Here is a 27,466-nt window from a genome sequence, read left to right as displayed (position 1 = left end):
TTCTCTGCCCAGGGGACTATCCCTTTTAACACAGAAGAAAAAAGAAAAGAAAGTATTTCACTAAAACTGACTGACATATCAGTAGTATCTGATAGTACATACAGTATTCCTTCGCCTCTTACATAGAGGTATTTCAAGTAATCAGTTGAACGAGCTCTTTCCACTTTGACCCATAAGCAAAAAAAATTCATCATTCAGATTTTCCTAGTGAATGATAGTTAAAATCATTATCATTTTAGTACTTGACATTTATAAATACCATAAGTATTATGTTAATTAATATGTTATTATGTTATATTATTCAATACAAATTACATTTATAATATGAGCTTTACAGTCTGTCAGGTACTTTGTTTACATTATCTCATTGAATCCTTAACAGTAGCCTTGAACAGTAGACACTAGTGTTGGAATTAGCCCCATTTTATAGATGAAGGAACTGAGGCTCTTAGATTTAATTAACCTGCCCACAGTCATTCTGTGAGTAAGAGACAAGATTCAAGGTTGGCCTCTGATGAAAGTATGGGAAATAAAAAATTTTGTTTAAAATAATAATAATAATAGTGTCTCACAGTTATATAGTGCTTTAAGGTATGCATATACATATATATGTGTTTGATATATGTATACACACATATACACATGCACACATATGTAAACATACGTATGTAAAGTCTCACTTGAGCCTTCACAAGCGGGAACTGAGGCTTAGTAAATGGTTAGTGTTTGAGGCTAATTGGTCTCATGTACCTCCTTTCCAGATGTCTCTATTTCTACTATAACTTTACATTTCTTTACTTGTTTTAGATTGGATTATGTAATTCTTACTCCTTGTGGGGGCTTCTAACTGGACATCTTTAGAATTACAGCTAGTACTTCTGACATGGCTATTTTCTTTCGGCCCCTTGCTTATCTTTCTTGAAAAAGCATGTTGTATATGTGTGGTGGGGAATACAGAGTGAGACAAGCTTTAAAAAAAAATCTATTGAACAGATAATACTTGCATATTTTTATGCCAAGAATCACAAGAGCATGACAAAATGGTGCAAGTTTGGAAACAGATGCTATATATTCTCCTAGTTGATGAAATGAATAATCACTTCTATTATGTGTTTTTTACAAGGAATGCAGGGGAATAACAATCTGATTCATCTTCTCCTTACTGAGCTCCCTTTTACTCTATTACACTAAAAGAAGAGTATCCCAGCTATGAGGCAGAAAAGCAGCTTCTTGGCCCATATGTCAAGAGATTAAGAAACTGGGTGACAGAAAAGGCACCTATAATTCAAAGAGGGGAGTGGCTGCTTACAACATTATTTTTGCAGTTATTTAGAGGTATTAGAAAGAGAAAAGGCTTCTAGCCCTGATTGGAGCGGGGAGGATACATTATTGTTTCGGGTTTTTTTAGACCATTTTTAGGTATGGAATTGGCAAAGGGACAGTGGGTTTTTCAGAGGGAAAAGAGGATTTGATCAGAATTGGAGGCTTGAGAGTGACTAAAGAGACCTGGGACCTAGCAAGCTACCACATGGGCTCTTGGCTTTGGGTCTTTTGTATCATTATGGATGGTATAGTAGTGATTAATTAATGTAAATGTGCTACTCCAATATTTTCATGTAGTCTACACTGGATTGGGAAGCAAGCAGTTCAGATGATGTAATATTAGATAAGGTTATTATGAAGGTTCATGTTTTAGTAGCAAGTTGTAAATGGATTCACCTCCAAATAGGGTTTTCTTTTCATTAAAATATCTAGGATTTTTTTAAAAATGGTGAACTTAAACACCAAAAAGACAGCATTTCCATACTCACAGCAAAACACATAAAGAGGATTCTATATGAAATGATTGATCTTCATTTCATACTGCATTTAAAAAACAATACGTCCTACAAGTTAAACTGACCTGATGTTTGTGCTTCCCCCTGAATTTCCTTCCATTCTCTTCTATACATAAAATACCTAGGGTTTTATTGCAGCCAGAGTCCTCCCTTTAGTTTAGATGTATCTAGGAACCTCATCTTCAGACCAGTGTGTTAGAGAATATCACTGCTTTCAAGGTCAAACTTTGGACGATTCCTATTCTTTTCCAAAACACTTACTACCTCCTTCCTTGCCTCCTAGCTTTTCATCCCAGTCTACCTTCTGATGGTGCTGGTCCTTATCTGAGGAACTTGAGCATTCTAAACAAGTAGCATGCTCTATCCCATATGATTTTTATTTCAACACTAAAGGTTTTCAGATCAAGTGCTCCCTCCACTGATGCAGATTGCAATCCCTCAGTAATAGAATAACTGGAAATTTAAGAGCTGATTTTGCTAAAAAATTCCTCATCCTGTAGTAAACCTGATGATCAACCTCTTGTTAGAGGCAGGCCTGATTCAGGCTGGTACCTCGTTAGTTAAGGTTCAGTGTTATAATGAAATATGGAACTCATAGGTGATTCAACAGTTAATAAAAGGAGGTTCACTTAGTCACAGCATAGACAAGGTATTCACCAAGGATACTTTAGCACTTAGTTTGGGTAGTTTGATTCCTCTTATTGATCCCTCTCGTGCCTGGTCAGGAGGGTACAGTGTGGTGATTCATATGATCTTGGGAAATCCACCAAGTCTAAAGGGCCCTGACTCTACATGGGTGGAGCTTTTTATCTCTTTAGGTGACCAGAAAGCTACCTCAATATGGCTGGGCGCTACTGGAAAACTGCCTCAGGAGAAGACCATCTTGATTTCCTTTTATGAATGCAGATCTAAAAACCTGTGGGTGGTGGCTGGCCCCCTTCTGTTGGGGTGCTTACTGTTACACCATCCCAGTTTCTATTAAAATAGATGAATGAGGAAGCTCCTGAAAGAGCATCTCTAAGGGGAGATAAATGGAAGACCCTCTGTTTGAGTCTCAATTTGAGATGGCTTCTCACTATCTTGTGGGTGTGGATATTACAGGTTCTTAGAAATTAGTACTTGTACAGGTACTTAGACTAGTTCCTTTGCCAGTTATTTTTGGTCTTACAGATGCTTCATCTTCTTGTATATTTCATTGTGATTTTAAGCTACTGTGGAAGTTTTTCTATATGACCATTTTCTCTTTTGAAGGTGTTAGAGGGTTTTGTTATTGTAGATAGTGGTCCTATTACACCTCTCTACTTAGTTATGCTACATCTTGGACGAGAGATATGGAGTCCCTTTTGGAAAACTGCAGCTTGACCTAGGATTTTCCAGAGTTTTTTCCTATAGCATAAACTTTAGGAACCCAGGGTCACTTCTATGCTACAATGAGGTAGTAGAGTAGAACTTCACTGGAGGGGGTGGAGTTAATCATTAAATACTTAATTGCTTTCTCATAACTTCTTCTCTTATAAATCTTACTGTCACCATCCTCTCAACTACTTGTCCTCCCTATAACTTCTCTCACTGCCATGTTCATGGTGCCAGCTGCAAGATGCAGGGAAGACTAGATGTCATTTATTTGCATTTGGTGGGAAAGAGATGATGAAGGTAGCAGGCACAGAAAAAGGAGGCTAAGTGGTTTTTTTTTAAGATACTCTCTAGCAAGTTCCTTTTTGTCTTGCAAGCTGTCTGCTGACAGGGCCTACTGTGTCATTGTTGTATGCTCTGGAATATATGTTTGAATGACTGGAATGCTTTTGTATATGTGGTGATGCAGGGAGGGAATGGATCAACTGGTAATGGGTTCTGGGAGAAATGAAACTGGAAAGTACTTTTTAATCACAGCTTAATCGTTGTGGAAAATTTTATAATGAATAGATATTGTTTTACATTATTGTTTTTTTTTAAAAAAAAAAAAACCACACCAAAAACTCCACCTTAATGCTTAAATCTATTATGTTCCTTTCTTACCCATAATTTAGGTTCATGGTGATGCTTCTTTCTGTGGTCAAGGGATTGTTCCTGAAACGTTTACCCTCTCTAATCTCCCACATTTCAGAATTGGTGGAAGTATACATCTAATTGTTAATAACCAGCTGGGTTACACCACTCCAGCAGAAAGAGGAAGGTCTTCCTTATATTGTAGTGACATTGGTAGGTACCATGGCTACATTAGGGGGTGATTGAGTCAGTCATGCTGTTTATGTAGGGGCTTCTAATGCATTATTTAAATGGATGTGTGATCTCTTCAATGTGTCTGTTCCCATTAGAATGGAGTAGCTCCCATTCTATCTACATCTCTTCATCTTGTGTGATTCTTGGCTATATTTCTCCCCCATCCCCCTGTTGAAAACCTATCTCTCTTACATGTTGGAATCCTTCTAGATTAGGGGTTCTGAACCTTTTTTATATCATGGACCCTTTTGGCAGTCTGGTGAAGCCTATGGACTCCTTTTCAGAATAATGTTTTTAAATGCATGAAACAAAATACAGAAGATTACTAAAGAAATAAATTGTGTTGAAATAAAAATGTGACTTTTTTTTCAATCATGTTTATGAGTCTTCTCTAAAAGGGTCAACTCTCTAAGGGGTCTGTGTAGTCCAGGTTAGGAACCTCTGCTTTAGATGTTTTAACGTTTTGTGGATACCAATATAACAGTCAGGCCGTCTTCCTATTATCTCTATTATGTCTGTTAAATGACTGGTCCGTCTTCCTTTTTGATCATACGCTTACTAAATAAGGCTTACATTATTGTTTGTGAGCAAGTTATTGTGATTTACCCTACTTATGCTCCGCATGCATCTGTCCATTGTCTTTTTGGGTCACCTGTAATTTTAGTTCTTCAGAGAATATGGCATCCCTTGATTCATAGTCATAAGATCACCAGAGCATATTTGTGTTAAAAAGTTATGTGTGGGGAGGTGTGTATGTGTGTGAGCATATGTATATGCATATATGTGTGTGCAGCAGAGAGCAACTTGGGATCACTATAATTGCTGCATGCTTCCCCTACAGGTTAGTGTGGTCCTTTCTTTCTATTCAGTTTTGGGTCTAACTCTTATCTACATCTACAATATATTTTGTATAGGTAAATAAATTCAAAGTTTGGTCCATGCATGTCATAGTTTGGGCAGTAGGTATTTCTCAGGCCTCTTCATCTTTCCTTTTGTATTTTTTTTAAAAATATGGCCCAGTGGTAAACAGAAATACTATCAAGTTGATACTTGGCTTGAAAACATTTGAAGATGTTTTTGAATGTATTATATAATTTTAGATTCTCAGATAATAGAAGAAAAGCATAGAGATTTTGAGGTTGTCATTCACATAATGAATTGAAACATCTTGTCAAACTTTGAAATATAATTAATTTGTGACTATACTGAGCTTCAGTCTTTCTCCCACTAGACTGTGAACTCCTTGAGAGAATAAACTGTCTTTTACTTTCTCTGTATCCCTACTCCTTAGCATACAGTAGGCACTTATAAAATGTTTATTGATTAGTGACTGAAAAAAATATTTCTTCCATGTTTGTTACTATGTAGTCTGATTAATATTGCCACGCTCTACTTCAGGTAAGATTGTTGGCTGTGCTGTCATTCATGTCAATGGAGATGACCCTGAGGAAGTGGTCCGTGCCACCCGCCTGGCTGTGGAATACCAGCGCCAGTTTCGCAAGGATGTAATTGTTGATTTGTTGTGCTACCGGCAGTGGGGTCACAATGAGTTGGATGAACCCTTCTTCACCAATCCTATGATGTATAAGATCATTAGGTAAAATGATTAGGAATGTTTATTTTAATATCCACCTTTGAAATATGTGTAGCTTTATGTGTATTCCTTATCTCTACTGATTTTTCTATAACAATATTTTATCTCTGTTTTACACATAGGAAAACAGAGGCAGAGGGGTAAAATGAAAAGACTTTTCCTTATGCAACAAAGCTTGTACTAAGAATGCAAGCTTTCCAAAACATATTTGTATTGAAGAGACACATAATCAGAGGTGTGCTGGTAAATGTTTAACAACTGACTTTTCTGGGGGAAAAAAAACTACACATATGGCACACTTTTGCATTTAGTCTGCATTATTAACATTTGCTTCATCACTTCTTAAGCCTAGCCAATCAACAAAATAATAAATCATGCCCTGATTTGTTGTATTTGCCCATTTCTGAGGTGTAAATGCTCACAATGAAAATTTAACATTCAGCTCTCTCATGAGCCTCTATGAGTTGGTTTCCAGAATACCCGTTTATAACTATAGAATCTCTTAGCTTCTTGGTGAAAAGGAAGGATTTAGATGATTATAGAATCAAGGATTGAAATGTGAACCTTAGAGATGATCTTATCCTTAACCATAATCCTTTTTACTACTTTCCCCAAAGTGTCTACCAGTGTCTGCTTGAAGACTTGTAAACAAAAAAATCTTACCCCCTCCTGAAATAGCCCATTCTACTTTTGGACAACTCAATTTGAAGAAGTGGGCTAGCTAGATTGTTCAGTGTCTATAGAGCTGCCTCGGGGGTCAGGAAGACCTGTTTTGTTCTGGTTAATTTGATGAGGATCTTATTTATAGCTTGCTGGATTTCTTTTTCTGAGATTTGGTTGGTTAGATTCTGTATTACTGCTTTATTAATTTCCATATTTAAATTTTTGTAAATATACCATTTAATTTTTTTCCAGTTTCATTGATATAATATTCCTAGTAACTTTATTTATTTCCTCTCTAATTATAATGTATTCCCTTTTGTCATTTTGATGTTGATAATTTTTACAAAAATCCGAATCAGCTAATGAAAAGTTGGGGGTTTTGATTTATTTTAAATCATTTCAGTTGTCTTTTTTCAAATTTCTTTTCATTTTTAAATTTTCTATTTGGGGGCTTATATGGAGATTATTAATTTTAGTGTTTTTTAACTTTTAAAAATTCCTCGTTAATTTCATTAGTTTAATCTTTCTTTTATTAATCTATGTGTTCAGAGATAGAAGTTTTCCTCTAAGGGAGAGGGATTCTTAACCTTTTTTGTCATGGAATCCTCTGGCAGTCTGATGAAATCTACAGACCTTTTCTCACAATGATATTTTATTTGAATAAAATGAAATATGTAAGATTGTAAGGGGAGCCAATTATATTGAAATATAGTTACTGAAATATTAACAAAGCAAGTTTGTGGACTCCATTATATCCATTCATTGACTTCTTAAGGTTCTGTGCCTAGGTTAAGAGCCGTGCTCTTAAGGCTCTACCTTAGTTGTGTCCTACAAATTTTGGTACATTGTCTCATTGTTATGAATCTCTTTAATGTATTTGGTTTTTTTAATGCTATTTCTGTCTCCCACATTTATTACTTCCTTTTTTAAAAGCTCACAAATTTTTTAAAAAGTTGCTGTATCGCTGAAAAAATGAGCATACTTCCTACTCAAGATTCCTATTCAATAATGACAGGTCTAGTAGCCTATCTAGTTTTTCTAACATGTGGTTTAAATCCTTAACTTTCTTTTTTAAAAAAATCCTTTTTTGTGTAGATTTATGTAAGTTTGAAAAGGACATATTGAAGTGATCTAAAATCATTGTCTTACTATCTTAGTCTTTTCTTCAACTCAGTTTTCCTTTTAAGTACTCTCGTACTTTTTATGTTTAGTACATGTATATTTAGCAATGGTATGGTTTCATTGAGTATGATGCTTTTAAGTATAATATAGCTTCCCTCTGTTTCTTTCTTATCAATATCAGTTTTTACTATTGTCCTTTACAAAGTGATAATTCCCATGTTTGCTTTTTTGGGATTCATTTGAAATGTTACAGATTTGACTCTAGCCTGTAGTTGGTAGTTTAAATAAATCTTCGTTTTAAGTGTGTTTCTTTGACTACAGAAAATTGTTGGGTTTTATTTTCTAACCTACTGTTTCTCTTCCATTTTATGGGTGTGTTCAGTCCACCAACATTCAAGGTTATCATTATGTTTGTATTCCCTTTAGCAAATCTTGTTATTATCTCATTTTTTATTAAAAAGAAACAACAGTAACACTAGATATCTGAAGCTTGTTTTGCTTGAAACAACCAGATCCCTTCTCTCTTCACCCCTGGCTCAAAACCCGGATCTAAATTGGAAGATACACAACTTTTTTTCTCTCACTTGCTCAATCTAGCGCAACAAATCTAACACAACTTTATTCTATTTTACTACTATCATATTTTTATACTTCCTTTACCTAACTCAGATAATAGTGTGGTTAATAAGCCCCATTTCCTTTTACCTCTCACCTATTTGAATATTTTCCATCAAGATTTCAAGAAATATTAAGTCACTTTATCCTCTTCTTTTGTCTTTCTCTACAGTACTTTTGTCTCATCTTTTAGATCCATGGTTTCATACTCAGAAAGAAGGGCCACTTAATCATACATGAAGATAGCTGCAGATTGCATATTGACTTAGGAAAACAATTATTAATATTATCTATGTTCTATTGTATTTTTTATTTTGTCTAATATATTTCAATTACCTTTTTTTTTTTTTTTTTTTAAGGCAGTTGGGGTTAAGTGACTTGCCCAGGAGCTCACACCTAGTAAGTGTCCAAGGCCAGATTTAAATTCAGGTCTTCCTCATTCCAGGACCAGTGCTCTATTCACTGTGCCACCTGTCTGCCCCTCTTTAAATTACATTTTAATCTGTATCAACCCTACAGGTCCACCCAGTGGATGTGTTTGATGCTTCTCATCTAAGCCCATAACTGTTTTCTCTGTTGTCACAATGATATATTTAGAATATACAAGGAGTCGCAATCTTCTTCTTTTAGTATGTAAACATTGACCTTTAGCTAAGTATTTTAAAGATATTTGAACTTTTTCTCCTTTTTCTTTTGTCTACTGAGTTTGTAACTGAAAAAATCTGATCTCAACTCAGATTATTGCAATTAATGCTTAAAATAATAAATTATGTTAAAATCTTTTAGGATCAATTATCTTATAGTACTAGTGATTTTTTCTTTGCTTTTCAGTATACTATTCTTTCACTTTTTATTGTTCCAACCTCCATTTCTCAGTATATGAGCTGTCTGCCTTTTGCCACAAATAAAACTTTTTGTTTAATCCTAAACCTTTTGAGTTTCGCCATTATATTGTTGAATGAGTAAACTCTAGTTTTTCTTGTTTGTTGGACCTTTATGGATTCTGTCCTAATGTACTTTACCCAATAGTTCGAATGTGTCCAGGAGGTTTTATTATAATATTTCATTCAGGCTATTTGATCTATGAACAGATATGGTTGGAACAATGCGTATTTTGTGTAGACTGGACCAGTTTTCCTTTAAGGAATTGGAAAGGATGTTTTTTCTTGGCTCATCATTAGTTTGACTTTTTTGCCCATCATTAGTTTGACTTCTTTGCCACCTGAGATATGAGTCTCAACCTATGGGGAACTGGTGTCAGAGTTTTAGTGCAATTCCCACTACCTTGTGCTTTTCTGGTCTGGTGTAGAATGTTACCATGGTGAATACAGAGGCAGAGAGGAGAGTAGCTTTATTCAATTTTTAAATCTTAAATATAATTCTTTCACTGCATGTTCATAATTTATGAATCTCTTTGAATTTTAATACTTGGTCCGATTTATGTACTGGATTGATGTGAGGTTGTTTGACAGGACTTTGTGATTAAATTCACTTTTGAAATGGGGAGGAAAGTGGTACAGGAAAAAGGGAACCTTGGTCAGTTGGATAGCCAGGTACAGAAGCATGTGGCTGTAGCTGCAGTTGTTAGGAATGCATGGGGAGACTTCTCTCAGTGGGATAATGGAGGAGTTACACTGACCCTGGAGGGTTAGCCCAGTGCATATTTTAAACATTTGATAAGGTTAGTAGGAATGCAGAAGAATTAAGTATCCCATGGATCTTATTAATGGCTGTAGAAAAGCTGGATTACAGTGTAAAGAAAAAAGAGATTATTTTTACATATTCAGCAATAAGAAGCAGAGATTAATACACTTTTGATTTTTGAGGATTATTTCCTGGAGATAACAGAATGACTTCTGGATCTAGTATCCAGCTTGTGTTTATAGATCTAGGAACTGTATAAGTAAAAACAATGATTCTATGTGGGGCAAGGACTGATAAGCTGCGGGTAGGAAGTATGATCTCTGATTTGATGCAGTTTTGTTGGAAAATGTGTCCAGCCTTGCTGAGATTGGGGCTCTGTGGTTGGAGGACAGGAGCTGGAATGAGGATGAAGATTGGGATGCCCTGTCTCAAGGTCCTTGAACCTTTCCTTTCCCCCAGCCCCCACCTCATACCTCCTAGGGAGTACTTCCTTACACAAAAGAGTCAAAGAGTGGGTGGGCTTTCACCACAAAGAGACTTGGATATTGTAAGAGAATTTCAAACAGCAAACTTCTAAATCCTTAGAATTGATGGCTAATGAGGGCTGCAGAGTTCCATCAGTTTACAGAGAGGGGACTTACAGAGGATTTGCACCTGCAAAGTAAGCTGAATAAACTAGAGAACACAGATGAGGATAGATGGTTGTCCCTTCTAAGGTAGTTTAAATGGGGAGTTTTGTATACTTGGCTACACCAAGATGAATTCCCTCTTCATTCAGTTCCCCAGCAGGGAATAGCAAAGGTGGGAATGAAATTTTTTAAAGGCATGGGTTTGATAAACTGCTTTATGCCTCACTCCCAATGATATCCCCTCTTTCTTCCCTTGCTCCTCCTATTTATAACCTTCTTGGGTACAGTTAGATCCTACCTTTTAGGTAGAGTTGCATCTAAATGTTGGCAAGCTTTACCCTCCTAACCAGACTACCATAGAGACCTGAGCAGATTTATTGGTGAAGTTTGAACAAGAGTTTGGGGTTGTCTGTTCAGACAAATATATCTGGTCACACAAATACATACTTTGAGAATGATGAGGAGGCATGCCGTTCTACCATGTTAAACGTGGAGGATGATGCTATTTTCCCCCACAGAACTATGACTTTTGAAACATGGGGTTAACAATAAGATGATTAATGGATCAGCCTGTGAAGGTGATAGTAATATTGTATCAGGATATCTGGGACCGGACCCTAAAGATTCTTCTGCCTGGCCAAAAGTTCTCGCTCCATTTGGATACCACCCTTTCTCACCTGGTCATTTTTAGCCACCCAAGTTTTTGTATCTAGACTAGGATGAATCCCTCTAAGGCAAGGACCAAGATTCCCCCAAGACTTGGGCTTTTACAACTATAGAACCACAGAGGGGTAGGTCATATTCTCCAGCAACTGAGGCTTGGAAATCGGGATCCACTAAATAGACTATCCCACAAATTGTAGTGCACCTTTAAGCTTTAATAGCTTTAAAAGCTTAAAACTACCCTGTGACCATAAATATAAAGAAATACTAGTTATTGCCAGCCCCATCTGTAAGGGCAAGCAAAGTAGGATCTTTTGCTCTTTTTGTTTTAGTATAATCAAGTGCCTCAGATTGAATGCCTCAGATTGAATCTTGCATTTACCAATCAAGAGTCTTTACTAGGAGTAAAATACAGAAACAAGAGTTTCTTTAACTAGAAACAGTATATGTATTTGTATTGTTAATTATTTTAATGTGATTAAAGATCTTTGCCACCCATTAATGGGTCTGCCCATTAAGGGGAATTTGATTACAGAAGATTTGTGGGAAGGCCCATGCCTTTTGTTAATGAGGCACTGGTTCTCAAGGGTTGTGATGCCCTCTGCCCTCTATAAAAGGTATAAATACTCTGAGTTGAGGTTTTACTTTGGGGCTTACTCGAAGTGTTTGTTTAGCTAGATGAGGACTCTGGGAAGCTGCTAAGGAGCCCTCCCCTACTTTGAGAACCCAAATGTCAGTGTTTCCCTCTCTGGTAACTATGGTCAGACAGTTGGAAGTTGGCCCTGTCTGTTGATGGTCAGGCAGAGGAAGCCATGTCTGTTGATCTTTGGTTTCTCTATTTTCTTTGAAGTTCAGAGTGCTGACTCCCCTGAACTAGGTAAATAATGTATGTGCTTGGTTAAAGGAATGATACATATGCTTGATTAAAGTGATTGTTAACCCCTCAAAAGTTGCCTTTCCTTTTATGAATGCAGATCTAAGAACCTGTGGGTTGTGGCCAGCCCCACTCTGTATGTTGGGGTGCTTACTGTTATACCACCCCAGTTTCTATTAAAATAGATTAATGAGGAAGCTCCTGAAGGAGCATCTCTAAGGGGAGATGAATGGAAGGCCCTCTGTTTGAGTCTCAGTTTGAGCTTCTCACTGTATTGTGGGTATGGATATTACAGATTCTTAGAAATTAGTACTTGTACAGGTACTTAGACTAGTTTCTTTGCCATTTATTTTTGGTCTTACAGATGCTTCATCTTGTATATTTTATTGTGATTTTAAGCTACTGTGGAAGATCTTCTATATGACCGTTTTTTCTTTTGAAGGTTTTAGAGGGTTTTGTTATTGTTTTTCTTCAGTAAATTTCACCTTGCTTTCTTTTACCCAGAAAATTTGTTCATTATATTAGGACCTCTTTTTTTCTTATACACAGAATTTCAGAGTTGTAAATGGACTTCAATAACCATCTAGTCCAAACCATACTGACAAAATAATTCCCACTGCCACACATAAGAGTGTTTTTCTGGTAAGATGTCTTCTTGTGAGTGTTTCCCTTCTTTCTGCTCTTTGTTGTTATTTTGTCTGGTACATTTTTCACTGTCTTGGAGTGATTCAGAAAAGTGGACTTAGTTATCATCCTCTCTACATCTTGCTGGAATTTGACCTGATTGCTTTCTTAGAGAACTCTGCTACTTTTGTTACTTTACCTTGTTTTCATCTTCCATGTGTATATTCTTAAAGTCCTACTTTATCATTTAGTTCTGGTTTATACATCCCCACTTCTTTAAGCAGTTCACCTTTGTCCATCTTATTGGAACAATTTCTACATGTTTCTTCAGAATTTCATTTCTGAGTGCTTCTTGAACACTTCTGAAAATATTAGGTCATTGGATCCTACCTGTCCTTTCCCTGAACTCTTTTAAATCAGTCTTCTAAAAATGTAATGTGCATGCTGTACTATGAGTGGCTTTCCTCCACTTCACTTTTATGAACTATATACAATGAAGTAGTCACCTGTCTCTGAGGTTTCTATTTTTACCTTAGCTGCTTTTTTAGTCAAAATAGTATGCTCCTTTGTGGTCTTCCTACCTTGTTTAGGATGAAATTATTATTAATCAAGTCACAAATTTGAAGGTTGCTTTACTTTTAGAAGACAAGGGAGAGAAAGGGAGGGAAGGGGGGCGGGGAGAGAGAGAGAATGAGAATATTTGGAAAGCCAAGGGCTTGTATAAGTACAATATTATATTTTTGTGCCAGGTGATTTCTAGTATTGCCCAGTACACAGGCATATGTAATACATTTCATTAGAATTTGCATTTTAGAATTTTAAGGTAATTTTTATTCATCAAAAAAGATGAAAATAACTAAATCTTAAAAAATTTTAGCAACAAGTTTATTATTTAAAGTTTATTACTTTAAAAATGCAAAAATACAAAATATCTTTGAAATGTTAGGGTATGCCTTTAAACCTCCCCCCGCCAAAAAAACTCTCATCATAAACATACGTAGTCAACAAAACAAATCCCCCCATTGACCATGCCTAAAAGTGTTTGTCTCTGTATTTTAAGTTCATCATTTCTAGGAGGTAAGCATGAGTGGCCCATCTTGTACATGTGCTTGTGCCCTGTAACAATATCACTTCTCTCTCTTGCAGTTTCCTAGATTAATTTATGTGAATGTATATTCTTAAAATGCAAAGCTTTTCCATTGTATCTGTTATGCTCCCTTGCAACAGAGCACACCCTACTGTCAGGAATTCCATCCTACCAAGACTCAATGTTGAGGTCTCATTTGTCTCCTTACATTAGAATCTCTAGTTCACTCTATTCACTACCCACATTTGGTGCATTAAGAACATTAATTAAAGATGTCAAAAATCTGAGGTCATGGGTTTTATCCGTGTCTCTTCTTAGATATTGACTTCTATGAATTGCTGGTCCTGTCTTCTGTTATTTCTCCTGTTTTATATTTGGTATTTCTGTGGTTCTAGACTTGTCAGACAGACTAGTCTTTTACTCTCTCTTGGATTCCTTTTCCTTATCTGCAAAACTGCCTTTTTGTAAGATGAGAGATTCCAGACATGAAGTTAAAAGGGTCCCTCCCCTGATTCATCCTGCTGCTGATTCCCAGGTTGCTCCTTCTACTCTTCTGAACAGTAGCCTCTCTGGTTCTTCTTGGAAGGGACCTTTTATAATTTCTGTAAGAGACAGAAAAGATATAGGACCACAAGACACAAGGACAGAAGATAAAATCCAGTTACTTGAGATCTGTACACCTTGTTTCAACTTGGTGCCATGCCCCAGAACCTTCTTTCTTGTACTTTGCACACTGGGTCAAGTCACACTTGGGAAGGGAACCTTGATGTATTTGCCACAGAGAAGCAAACGGTGCATAAGCACATAAGATGAAATGTAAGGTCTATATTTTGTTGCTTTACCTTGTTGCTGCTGTACAGAATCTTCCCTGTACTTCCTTGGATCATATGCTCTCTACATCCCTGTATCTCAGTTAGTCCATCAGCCACGATTTGTGAAGCACCCACAATGTGCAGAACATCTTGTTGTGGGGATACAGGTAAAAAGAATAAAACAGTCCTTACTGAAACAGGAGTTTACTAACGGGCAGAAGGTGAGGCAGGGAAAAGGGGGCGAGTCTACAAGTGTGCATATATGTATACACAAAGAATAAATACAATATGCACACAGTAATTAAATACCAGGCAACGTGGGAGGGAAGCCACAAAGAGGTAGAGGGGAGGGGTCAGGAAAGGCTTCATGTGGAAGACAGTGCATAAACTATTATGTCTTCTATCTCTTTAAATAGAAAGAAATTAAACTAATAGGGAAGGTCAGTGAGTTAACAAGGAAGTTGCAGAATCATTTTCCCTGGAGATATTAATAGGATGTATGCCTTCCCATCAGAGTTGATTTTCACAGTCCTATTAAGATCATATTAAGGAATTCACTAACAGATCCTTAAGGATCCTGTCATTCATATGACTCTAGATGAATGGTAGGAGGCTGTACCATATTTGCTTCTTAAAGTAGCAACGTTTAGGGATGCAAAACTTGGGCTCTCACCCGTATTTATTTATATCTTCCTTCCTTACTTGTTTGTCTGTTCATCTCTCTCCTATTATATAAGGATAATTGAATGCTAGATAGGTAAATAAACCAGTTCATTCTTATAAATAACCACCAAAATCTTAAAATAGATTTTTATTAACATCTTTTATTTTTATATCACTCAGACTTCCCCCTATGCACCTCCATCTCCTTTTCTCTTGCAACAAAGAATTTTCTAAAAGAAAGAAAATTTCAGTAATGCCTATCCATATATCAAAAAAAATATCTGACACATGAAATTTTCCACACATCTCACCTTGTCAAAAAAGTGGGAGGAGGTATTTTCACATCTCTTTGGTCTCAAGCTTGTTCTTTGTAGTTTTGCAACATTTATTTTCAATTTTTTGAACCACTGAAAATTTACCAGCCCTTGGGAAGGAAAAAAAACCCCACTATTCAGTCTTCCTTCAAGACATATTTATGAGTAGTAAGGTAAATATAAATATTTTCTTTATTACTTGTCTGGCAGTAAGTATTTACCCTAGTGTGAGATGGTTTGTAATTTTAGAAGCTTTTAAACTTGCTTATCATTTTAATTTTCTTTTTTTCTGTCTGTTGAGCCAGATCACGAAAGAGCATCCCAGATACCTATGCAGAGAGCCTTACTGCCCGTGGACTTATGACCCAGGATGAAGTGTCTGAAATAAAGACCTCTTATTATTCCAAGCTAAGTGACCACCTGGCTAATATGACACTTTATAGCCCACCCGCAACTAACCTGCAAGCACACTGGCAGGGTCTAGTAGAACCTTCTGCCAGGATTACCACCTGGGACACTGGTGTACCCATTGATCTGCTGAGATTTGTTGGAGGAAAGTCTGTGGAAGTACCTGACGAACTTCAGATGCACAGTCACCTTCTAAAGACCTATGTTCAGGTAGGTCTCTGTCAGGGAATATTTAGATACCTAGCCACTGTTTCATTTACTTTGTTCAGCTCATGTAATGAATTTGAAGTATTTATTTTTGACTAGTTATCTCAGTTCACCTGAAGTTGACATGTGGCCCACCCTTTTTCTCTGCTTTGATTTTGGGCTTGGCATAGCAGAAAATACCTTAATTGTGGTTAGTGGTTTAAATTAAAAATAACCCATTTTCATCTGCTGAAGCCCATAGTCGTGACACACACACACACACACACACACACACTCAGACACAGACACAGACACACACACACACACACACACACACACACACACACACACACACCAACCCATACAGAAAGAGAAAAATGCTTAGATATACAGATTTATGAGTGAATTTGTAATTCCTGAATTTCTGTGGGTTTGAGGAATTAGACTGAAGTATAAATTAGAGAAGGCTACTGCTGCTGCTGTTGCTGAAGCTAAATGTGATCCATTTTAATTTTTTCTACCCCAACCCCCCCTTCCCCCTCTAATATGCAGTCCAGGATAGAGAAAATAAAGGAAGGAACGAAGTTAGACTGGGCCACTGCAGAAGCTGTAGCCTTGGGCTCATTACTTGCTCAAGGTAAGACACATTTCTGGTTTATTGCTCAGCTTATTGATATGAAGAGTATTCTCTTATTTGCAAGAATTGACCTCTTTGGTTTATCTTTTTTTCATTGACTAGAGGAATTCATTGAAATGTAAAAAACTAGAATTCACCTCACTACTTGACAAGCTGACTCAAAAAGTGAACCACAAAGACAAGACAACATTAGACAACCTTCATAGAGAAAGCTATCAGGGCTGTAAACCTGGTGTCAAGACTTAATTTTTTAAAGTTCACTTGCATTTCTTATCAGTTAGCAAACATTTCTTCCATATTATCTCCGCCCCTCCCCCCAAAAAAGGAAAAACAAAACCCTTGTAGCAAATAAGTATAGTTAAGTAAAACGAATTTTCATACTGGTTATGTCCAAATATAACATTTACCTTTTTTTGAAAGATTACTTCACAAAATGTGTACAGTGTGTAATTAATACTTATACCCATAGCACTGAACCATGTTTATGTGTTTCTGTACAGGTTATCGTATCTCAGTTTTTTAACATGCCCACCCAATATGTTGTCTTAAAAAAGATTCTCAAATTCAATTTGTCTTCTAACATGTTCATGACTCTGGATAATAATTCTTTACCACTAAGAATAGTTCACTTTATCACTAAGAATAATGTTCATGGATATCTGATCTTATTTTGTCTTTCCTTTCTTGTCCAAGGTTTTAATGTCCGTCTGAGTGGTCAAGATGTTGGTCGTGGAACCTTCAGCCAGAGGCATGCAATGATTGTTTGCCAGGAGACAGATGACACATATATCCCTCTGAACCACATGGATCCTGATCAGAAGGGTTTCCTAGAAGTATAATGTTTCAGCTGTCTGATCCAAAGATAAGCCTGTAAACTGTAGATGGAGGAAAATAGGGCACTAGGAAGCAGAATGGTCCAAGTTATACAATTTTTAATCCTGTAAATCAGAAGGACCTGTTCTGATAGATAGCTAAAGAAGTTCTCTTTTATACAGAAAGCTCAGAATTTGTACAATAAGTCACCATCTGGTCTGGGATATTGACAGCCACCTACCATTTTTTTGATCCACCTTAACTGAATTGAAATCACTTCAAAAGTCCAGTTCTTATCTCAAACCTTTCCTTTCCAATCTGTAATGGAAGAGTCCTGACTGCCACTTTCCATTTGTAAGCAGCCAGTATGAATTAGATATCTGTTCCCCTGGATAAGTTGGTAATTACATATGTCTTTGTCGAGATTTGCAAACATGACATACAAAAAAAAAGTGTATTATGCATTTTGGAGAATTTCACAGAAATGGGTGATATGGTCCCTGCCCTTAGGGAACTTACAGTTGATGAGACAACATATATACATACATATACACCACCAACACCACAGTCTCTGCTGTATAGCCGGGCCAGATTTTTTACTCCTCAAAGGAAAGGAAGCTATCCATTCAATTTCATTGGTTTAGGGTTGAAGGGCTAAGCTGTGACATGGCTTCCTAGTTGCCTAAGCATAAAAGAGCCTAGCCCATGAGGAGTTATTTAACCCAGTGCCTGGCATATAGTAGGTGCTTAATAAATGTTTATTGGATTGATGAGTTAGTACCCCTCAGAATGGGTGGTATCCCCCTGCTGTGCAGTTACCGCACCCTGCTAACCAAACATGCTTCTGTAGATAGAAGAGGGGAACATGACCATTCAAACTAATGCTTGATCTTTGCTGAGTATCCTTTCCATACATATGACTAAGTAAACTTCCTTTCCTTAACTATTTGATGATCTTTGAGTGGTACATTCTTTTCCAGTCTCAGACTAAACTGCTGAACCTTCCTATGTCAGGCCCTTCCATCAACATACATGAAGTATAGTTGTTCATATGTTATTAGGTGTCTACATAATATGCATATATTGTGCTAAATGCTAAGGACACAAATCAAAGTGAAATAATTTCTGTCATCATGTAGTTTCCAATGCTAGAGGAGACAACATGTACTATTGTACTACAACATATAGACATATGCAAAATAGATACAGGGTGTTTTTTGGAAGAGGGTACTAGCATCTGGAGATTGCAAAAGGCTTCCCATCAAGTGGCTCTAGCTGAGTCTTAAGAGAAACCAGAGGGCTAAGTGAAACATGGCACAATACAAATTCAGTTCACACATGTCTAGGGAATGTAAGACATGAGAGTGAGGTGGTTTCAAGTAGGTAAGGCTTCCTGAGCAGCTTTATTTAGGCCATGATAGACCCCTGTGCCATAAAAACCTTCCTCCCCTCACTTAGAGCATTCTCAATGAACTTGAAAATTCTAGCTCTTCAGTCTCCAAATGCCAGTTTGATGCTGGAGTTGTAGATATCTAATCAAACATAGTCTTCTGTTTTATAGTTTCCCAGACTTTGTTCCAATTATAGTATCCCCAAAGTTGCTGCACAGTTATGTAGTGTTTGTCCTTGCTTACCTCTCATCTTCTCTTGCCACCTCCCTTGGCCTGCTAGTTAACAGTAGCTTCCTAACTGAGAAGAGTCTGGGGGAGGATGCAAACAAAGCCTTCCTTTTAGGCCTCTTCTCCTCAGATGGTTCCTGTCTTTTGTAATATTCTAGAAGGAAAATGTTTCACCCCTCACATATGTCTCTTACCTCCCTGTTATTTTTACCGAATTAGGTGAGCAATAGTCCTCTGTCTGAAGAGGCTGTGCTGGGATTTGAATATGGAATGAGCATCGAAAGTCCCAAGTTACTGCCCATCTGGGAAGCTCAGTTTGGTGATTTCTTCAATGGAGCCCAGATTATATTTGACACATTCATCTCTGGAGGTTAGTAGCAGCACTGGCATTTTCTGAATTTCTGTTGGAATTATGGCACTGTGCCAAGCACTAGCAAGAAATTTTCTTTAATCATTCTTTAAAATGGATATACGCTTACTTTGTAAATGCTATTTCCTGGAGCAGAAAATGGCATGATAAACCATCCATATTTCCCATGCCCTGTTGCCATTTTCCATAAATTAGGATCAAGGAGTTTCTACATCAGATTGTTGAGGGTTTATTTTTAATCCTTAATTGAAAGATATATTGTTAGTTCTTCAATATACCATGACATATTTCTTGCATTTGCTTGTTACTTGAATGTGAATAAGTTACTATATATCATAGTATTGCCTTCCTTGCTTTATACTATAATCAGTCCTTTATTATCCACTCTAGTGGAGAGATACATTAATGTGAATAACTGAAAATTGCACAAAATTGACCCCATGGGTTTGAGGCTTTGGCCAGCCCCCTAAGGAATCCTGCAGTGAAGAGCTTTTCCCAAGCATTTTAACTTATGGAAAAAAAAAAATGAAAATTCCCATTTGGGGGAACTAGAGCCTCAGTTTCTTCATTTGTAAAATGAAAGGGTTAGACTGTGTCACCTTTAAGGTCCCTCCCAACTCAAAGCCTATGATCCTATGAAATGCACTCCTGTGGTACAGCTGCTCTGTTGCCCAGATTCATTAGTCCTGGTGGAGTGGAAGGGAAGGCTGAGAACTGGGGCTGTTCCTTGTGGTAAAATTCCTGTATCCATCTGCCTCAGTGCCACTGGTAAGTTCTTGCTAACCCTGTTTTCAGAGTTTAGCAGCAGAAATCTGTTGTTGTGACTATCCCCAGTCTTCTGGCAACATGATGATTGACAATACCACTATATCATGGTCACTCCCCATTTTCCTCATGGGTAATCGCCCCAGTTTTTGGGGACATGACAGCAAATGCAATGGGTAACAGCTTCTAAGGCACATGTGTTTAAGTGGTAATGTGGATAATTAGTCACTGGTTATTTAGATCAATATATGTAGTAGGTATAATTATATAACATGCCTTCTGATGTGCATGTATGTATTTATATATAAAATTTTTGACCAAACTTATAATTTCATTACTGTAGGGAACTCCCATTGAGAAACTTCCTCTACAAATATGGACAAGCACCTTCTTTTCAACACAATCACAGTTACTGGGGGCACTGAAAGGTCTGCCCAGGGTTACACAGTCATCATGTATCAGATAAAGGGCTTAATTAACCCCAGGTCTTTCTATCTCAGGCCAGCTCTTCCTCCTCCATACCCTGCTATGTCTCATGTACTGTATATACCATATGAATATTGGCGTTACTTGACAAGAATCACCCCAAATTGGCAAGCATATATGACTTATCATACGTATCACTGGCAGGAATTCCTGAATTGATGAAGTCATAGATCCATATGAATGTTGAGATAGGGCATATATCTGCCAGCATTAATCAAGGTAGATTACAGCTAATTCAAAGTATCTAATCTTATTTTAGGCAGCTAAATGGAACAGTGGATAGAGCTCTTGACCTGGAGTCAGGAAGACCTAAGTTCAAATCCAGGCTCAGATAGTTATTAACTGGGTGACCCTGGGCAAGTCATTTAACCTCTGCCTCAGTTTCCTTATCAGCAATACATACAGTACATACCTCATGGGGTTTTTATGAAGGTCAAACAACTTAAAGTGTACATTATACAGAAGTTAGTGTTTTAGCATTTTGCAGACCTTAAAGTACTGTACAGATGTCAGCTATTGGCTATTACCAATATTTTAAATTCTTTCGACTTAAGAACAAAGAAGGTTGTTCTCACTTAACATGAGAACTATGTACGAACTTTCCTAGTGGTGGAATAATTTCCCTTGTTCCAGAAACAAGCTTGTTCACCTTTGGATTTTGTTTGTAGTTGACTGGGCTCAGTTCCCCATTTTCTTTCCTCCTTAGTATTGTTAGTTGGTACCTCTACCAATTAGACTATTTTTATTAAGCTGCCATAGTACTGAGTGAACCTAGGATCATTCAATTAAACTAGAGTACTACCGAAACTGCTATTTTAATTAACTAAAATAATATTGCTTGCTAGGAGTTGAGGGGTAAGGTAGCATTTGTTCCATTATTCATATCCTTGTGAAACTGTTGTGCCGACTCCAGTTTTCCTTTCCTGCATCTTTCCCAGGTGAATCTAAGTGGCTTCTTCAGAGTGGCATTGTAATTCTCCTTCCACATGGTTACGATGGGGCTGGACCAGATCATTCTTCCTGTAGAATGGAGCGTTTCCTACAGGTAGGTTTGAATATGGATACATGCCAAAAACAAACAAAAATTCCTAGGAGCCACTTTTTCTCATAATTTTTTGTTTCAATTTTGAAAGATGTTAGAATGCTGACAGGTCTATCAGACTGAAAATAAAACATGCCTATCTACCTGCCAGAGGGGTGAAGAGAGAAACATATTTTTAAGCATGACCAAGAGGGAATTTGTTTTACTTGAACTATACATATTTATGATGAGGGTTATATTTTTCTTTTGTTGTTGTTTAATTGGATAGGGCCAATGAGAGGAATTAGATTATAAATTCATGCAAAAATAAATATTTTAAAAATTAATGTATCAGCATGTAAACATAAATAAGCAGAATGTCAATGTTTTATATATATATATATACGTATATATATACGTATATATATATATATATATATATATATATATATATCAGGGTGCTAGCATGAGGAAGCTTTGAAGTAAGTAGAGTCACTTCTTATAGATGACTTAAGAGACCTAGAGCAGTCTGAATGCTTAGGCAGGGGAGATGCTGAGATTCATTAGTTTATTTTCTTCAGCATTTTTTTGGGTCTCCTTTAGCAACCTGTTGACTCGCTTTTCATCATTTTCTTGCATCACTCTCATTTCGCTTCCCAATTTTTCCTCCACCTCTTTTGCTTGATTTTCAAAATCCTTTTTGAGCTTTTCCATGGCCTGAGACCATTGCATATTTATTTTGGAGGTTTTGAACACAAAAGCCTTGACTTCCTCTGATGTTATGCTTTGTTCTTCCTCATCTGAAAGGATGGAAGAAAACATGTTCACCAAGAAATAACCTACTATAGTCTTATTCTTTCTCCCTTTTTTGGGCATTTTCCCTGCCAGTTACTTGACTTTTGAGTCCTTTGTCGAGAGAAGGGTATACTGTGGGGACCAGTTAAGTTCTCAGTTCCTCCAAGGTGACACAATCAAGGGAGAGGTGTTTACTCCTCTCCTGACCTGTGCACTGGTCTGGGAGCAACCAAAAACTTTTCTGCCCAGAATCTGCAATTGAATTTCCTAACTACAACTGCCTCCAGCTCCACCACACCAGTGCTCCTCCTCACCCCTGGGTGGAGCTCAGGGCTGAGAATCAGATCAGTGGCTCAATTCCCCCAGGAGCTTTAGGCAGAGGTCTCCCACTCACAGCTGAGATTAGACCAATTCCCCCACGGACTCTAGGTGGAGGGCTCCAAAAATGGCAGCGGCCAGAGCCCTCCCACTGACCTTTGAAGCTATCTGTAGCATTTGTGGGTTGAAGAATCTGGGAACTGCTGATGGTGGCACCCTGAATCCTGTTCTGGGTCCTGTCTCTGCAGCTCCGCATGCTGGTCTGTGATCGCCGTGCTGGTCTGATCTGCGCTCCTCACCCTGCTCTGGTCTACGGAGAGTCATTAGTTTAGTATCTCTCTTGGCATTGCTGCATCCTGAATGCCTTGGGTTAGTGCAATATGCAATGCAAGACCTTCAGACCCTTTTTGGTTGACTAGTTTGAGGCTACCCAAATCACATTTCCCTTGCTCAGGTTGCTTTTCAGCTAAGGAAAGGACAAAGCAAGTTGTATTGGAAACCTATAATAAGGCAACAAGAGACCGCCAATATAATAGCTCACATTTAGGAAGCACTTGAAGGTTTACAAGACACTTTTCTTTAGATACATGAAAATATGATGATAAAAAAAGTCAATATGAACATCTCCTCTGGCTTTTTTAAACATATAACTAATTGCATAATTTTTTCTCCTAATATTTTTGTGCTGATTGCCATAATTTTTATTAAACTTTTATTAAGCCTTTTATTAAATTCATTCTCTACTGAAGATTCTCACCCTCATTTCGTTAAAGACTCACCCATAGTAAAAGAGGTGGTCTGTGGCAATCTAGAGCATCTCAATAGGCAAGGCAACTTCCCCCCCCAAAATTGAGTACTTTGTTTTTATTTATTTATTCTAATTTTTTTCAGTTAACAAGTATTTTTTCTTTTTTATCTCTCCCTCTGCTTTGGAGGAAAAAAAAGAAAAACTAAACTTTTCTTAATGAAAATTTATAGTCAAGCAAAAAAAATTCCCATATGTTGGCTATGTTCAAATATATATCTCATTGTGTCTATCATCTCTCTCAGGAGGTAAATAGCATTTATCATTGGATTTAGGGAATAGAATTTTTTGGAACAGAAATTTTTCATTTCATTGATCAGAGTTCTTTAAGTCTTTCAGTTTTCATTTTTATAATATTGTCATTATAATACAAATTGTTTTCCTGGTTTTACTCATTTCACTCTGCATCAGTTCATACAAATCTTCCCAGGTGAAACCATCCCTATTGTCATTTCTTATGGCACAATACTTTCCCTTTATACTAATATACTACAATCTGTATTCCAGTTGATGAGTACCCCTTTAGTTTCCAGTTCTATGCTACCACCAAAAGGGATGTTATAAATATTTTTGTACATATGGTTTCTTCTCTTCTTTCTTTGATCCTTTTGGAGCATAGACTTAGTAGTGCTACCACAAGGTCAAAGGGTATGCACAGTCTAATAATTTTGGGGACATAGTTCCAAAATATTTCCAAAATGGCTATCCCAAATCACAGTTCCACCAAAAGTCTGTTAATGTGCCTGTTTTCCTCTCGCACCCCACCATCATTTCTCATTTTCCTTTTTTTGTCAACTTTACCATTCTGATAGGTATGAGGTAGAACTTCGGAGTTACTTTTATAATCATTTTTCTAATTATTAGTGATTTAGAACATTTTTTCATATGACCATTGACTGGTACATTAGATTTCTTCCCTTGAGAATTGCCTGTTCCTATCCTACAGCTATTTATCAAGTGGGGATTGAGAGCTCTATCTTTTGAGTCAAAGGACCTATATTCAAGTCTTGCTTCTAATACTTACTATTTCTATGACATTGGACAAGTCACTTAAATTTCTTATCTCTGAAATGCAAATGTTGGACTTGATGGCTTCTCAGGTTCCTTTCACCTCCACATCTGTGATTCTATGATACAACCTTTTCCTTTCATTTATACTTGTCCTATCCAGAAAAGTGCTACTTAAAGAGAAAAGGCACAGTTAAAGAATTTCAATATTCTTTCTTTATAACAGTGTCACTGTTTGTATGTTAGTAGAGTGGATAGACAAGTAGTGAATTTTCAAAATGACCAAATTACTTTGAAATGTTTGCTTTTAAGATTTTCATTTCTTTTTAGTTTTTGGTTATGAGCAATCAATTGGGCAGCCCAGTTTACTTTTAGGATGTCTTATTACAGGTTTGGAGATATACTGAAACATCAAAAAAATACTCAACATTTTAGCCAAGTCTGCTCAGTGAGAATTGCCAGAGTTCACTGATGGCCAGTTGTAAGTCAGGCATAGCTGGGAGAAAGAGAAATGGAAGGGAGGTAGGGTAAGTAATTGGGAGGAAAAATGAGAATGAGTACATTGTGTGTGTGTGGGGTGCGCATGCGTGTGTGCGTCCTTTTTCCAAAGATAAAGGAGATCTGCTTTGTATGGTCTGTTAACAAAGCCCTCCATGTCACTTTATTTTTTTCACTTCTTAATTATTACATGACATAAAGATTGGAGAGTATGATAGACTTTGGATTTCCTAACAGTAGACTAAAGTCTAGGGTCTGGGATAACTTGAAGGATCATATACAATGAAAGATTTTGTTCGAAGGAGGTAAACTTAATACTCTAAAAAATTACCCTTATGATTTAAGGTCTTCTTGCTTTTTTATTTACCATTTTATATTTACATGCTTTAAACTAGTGGTCCTTCCTATAAGCTTCCCATAAGTTTCATGAAGTAATTAGGAAAGCTTCAATATCTATATATAATATCATACATATCTACATATCTGAATATAATTTGCATATGCCTTTTATAGACTGCACATATTATTCTTAGATAATTTTCAAATTTAATTAGACGTTATAATTTGTGTACATTTTTCTTTTTGTAATTGTAATTTATACTGTCTTAGATTCTCTACCCTAGACACAAAACAGGAAAAAAGAGAGAGATACACAGATTTAGGGGAAGATCGGGAAGGACTATAAGGAATCCTGACTGAGGCAGTGAATGCTTTGGGGCTGCATTTTGAAAAACAGTTCTTTAGACCAATATAGGCTCATTTCAGGGATTATTCCACACTGTAGGAGGAAAAGAGAAATATCATTTCCCCTCTTTTTAATGGAATTACTGTTGAAAAGGATGATGCAGCAGTTTTTCTTTTTCCCATTTTTCTTTTTTGCTTCACTTCTCAGATGTGTGACAGTATGGAGGAAGGCGTGGATGGAGATAATGTCAACATGTTTGTGGTGCACCCAACTACCCCAGCCCAATATTTCCACTTGCTCCGAAGACAGATGATTCGAAACTTCAGGAAACCCCTCATTGTTGCTTCTCCAAAAATGCTACTCAGATTCCCTGTAAGTAGGAAAAACCTAGCTAAACCAGTCTCTGTTACTGTTTTACACTTAATGGCTCCTTCCATTATTCTCTTTCCCAAAGCCAGTTCATTTTCTGAAGAATTTCTAAAGCTCTTTGGAATTGTCCAGCTGCTTTTATTTCCTTACTTCACATAAGTATGGAAATACACTTAGTTCTCAGTTATTCTTTGTAATGATGAAGAGGGAGATAAGATCAGTGTGGATAATACTGGTGTGGTTAATACTAGTTAACCACTAAGAGTGGTTAACTAACCCCTTTAAGAAACTGCTTTCAAAATTCTAATTCATCCATGCAGTAAGTGGGTGAATTGATCTTTTGATTTTTAATATACTAGTAGCAAACCTGGAGTATATTGAAGTAACTAGATGATACTGTGAACCTCCTTCAGGTGAATTTATAGGGTTTAGCCTGGAATGCAACTGTACAGGGTAGAATGTTGTTTTAGTCAGCAGAGATGTTATATCAAAGAAAGTTTATTGCTATAGGAATTCACATTCATATACAAATTGATTGATAGCTCTTTTATCTTTGAGAGGTAAGTGCATTCTGAACAGGGTATTCTTATTAAACCAACAAATTTCTAATTTAGTGGAAAATCAAGTGTAGCAGAAAATTTCAGACAATATCAGAGATGGTATTTTTGATTAAGGTAGTACCACACTTTTTCCCAGGATTTCCCATGTAATCCAAAGTAAGGGGTGTTTCGGTGGTGCTTATCAGGAGATGTGGGAGGAGATAGGAAAGAAGTGGCAGTTACTTGTATAGATAGGTTTTCTCTAGTTTGGAGGCTGAAGTTGATGATATGGTACCACCATGAATAGAACATTCACTTGAATTATTTCGTCAATGTTGGTGAAGCATTTAAGTCCTCCTGCATTTTTTTCACCCACAGCCCCTGTACCCAATCAGATGCTCTTTCAGATGATTGATTGAGATTAGAGGAATGGTGTTTGCCCAGAAAAAAGAGCAAAGCTACGTAGATCATCTAGGAATCAAATTCCCTATTGGAATAGTGTAGAAGGGACATGTCAGTGATGCCTTGCACAAAACAGAGGTTATCCTCAGACCCTCCCATAGCTGCTGATGCAATCAGAAAACCACTGGAAGATGAAGCTGATTTGTGAGTAATTGTGCTACCATTTCCAACATAGGAAGGGCAGCATTTAGCTAGGTTATTTATGGGAAATGAAAGCTAATTAACATTGTACTGATGGGCATAAGACTGGCTATTATTATACTGTTGTCTTTGGGCTACCCAAGATTATCTGTTATGGGAGGAATAGTTCTTGGTAAGCC

The 27,466-nt window shown here is 37.0% G+C and overlaps 1 protein-coding gene across 2 annotated transcripts in view; it reads left to right on the top strand.

Annotated features, from left to right (window-relative positions):
* The window catches only part of DHTKD1 (dehydrogenase E1 and transketolase domain containing 1), a 69,071-nt gene that overhangs the window by 31,076 nt on the left and 10,529 nt on the right, over positions 1-27,466 (top strand). For both annotated transcript variants that reach the window (XM_072653322.1, XM_072653323.1), the window contains exons 6-13: positions 3,866-4,037; positions 5,457-5,655; positions 15,668-15,980; positions 16,509-16,593; positions 17,287-17,426; positions 19,245-19,395; positions 21,585-21,691; positions 25,984-26,148. In XM_072653322.1, the coding sequence (XP_072509423.1) occupies positions 3,866-4,037; positions 5,457-5,655; positions 15,668-15,980; positions 16,509-16,593; positions 17,287-17,426; positions 19,245-19,395; positions 21,585-21,691; positions 25,984-26,148 (1,332 nt within the window). The remainder of the gene's footprint in view (positions 1-3,865; positions 4,038-5,456; positions 5,656-15,667; positions 15,981-16,508; positions 16,594-17,286; positions 17,427-19,244; positions 19,396-21,584; positions 21,692-25,983; positions 26,149-27,466) is intronic.

The sequence above is a fragment of the Notamacropus eugenii genome, chromosome 3 (assembly GCF_028372415.1).
Source record: "Notamacropus eugenii isolate mMacEug1 chromosome 3, mMacEug1.pri_v2, whole genome shotgun sequence".
NCBI classification, from domain to species: domain Eukaryota; kingdom Metazoa; phylum Chordata; class Mammalia; order Diprotodontia; family Macropodidae; genus Notamacropus; species Notamacropus eugenii.
Note: the sequence above shows the minus strand (reverse complement) of the source record. Positions and strands in the feature narration are given on the sequence as shown.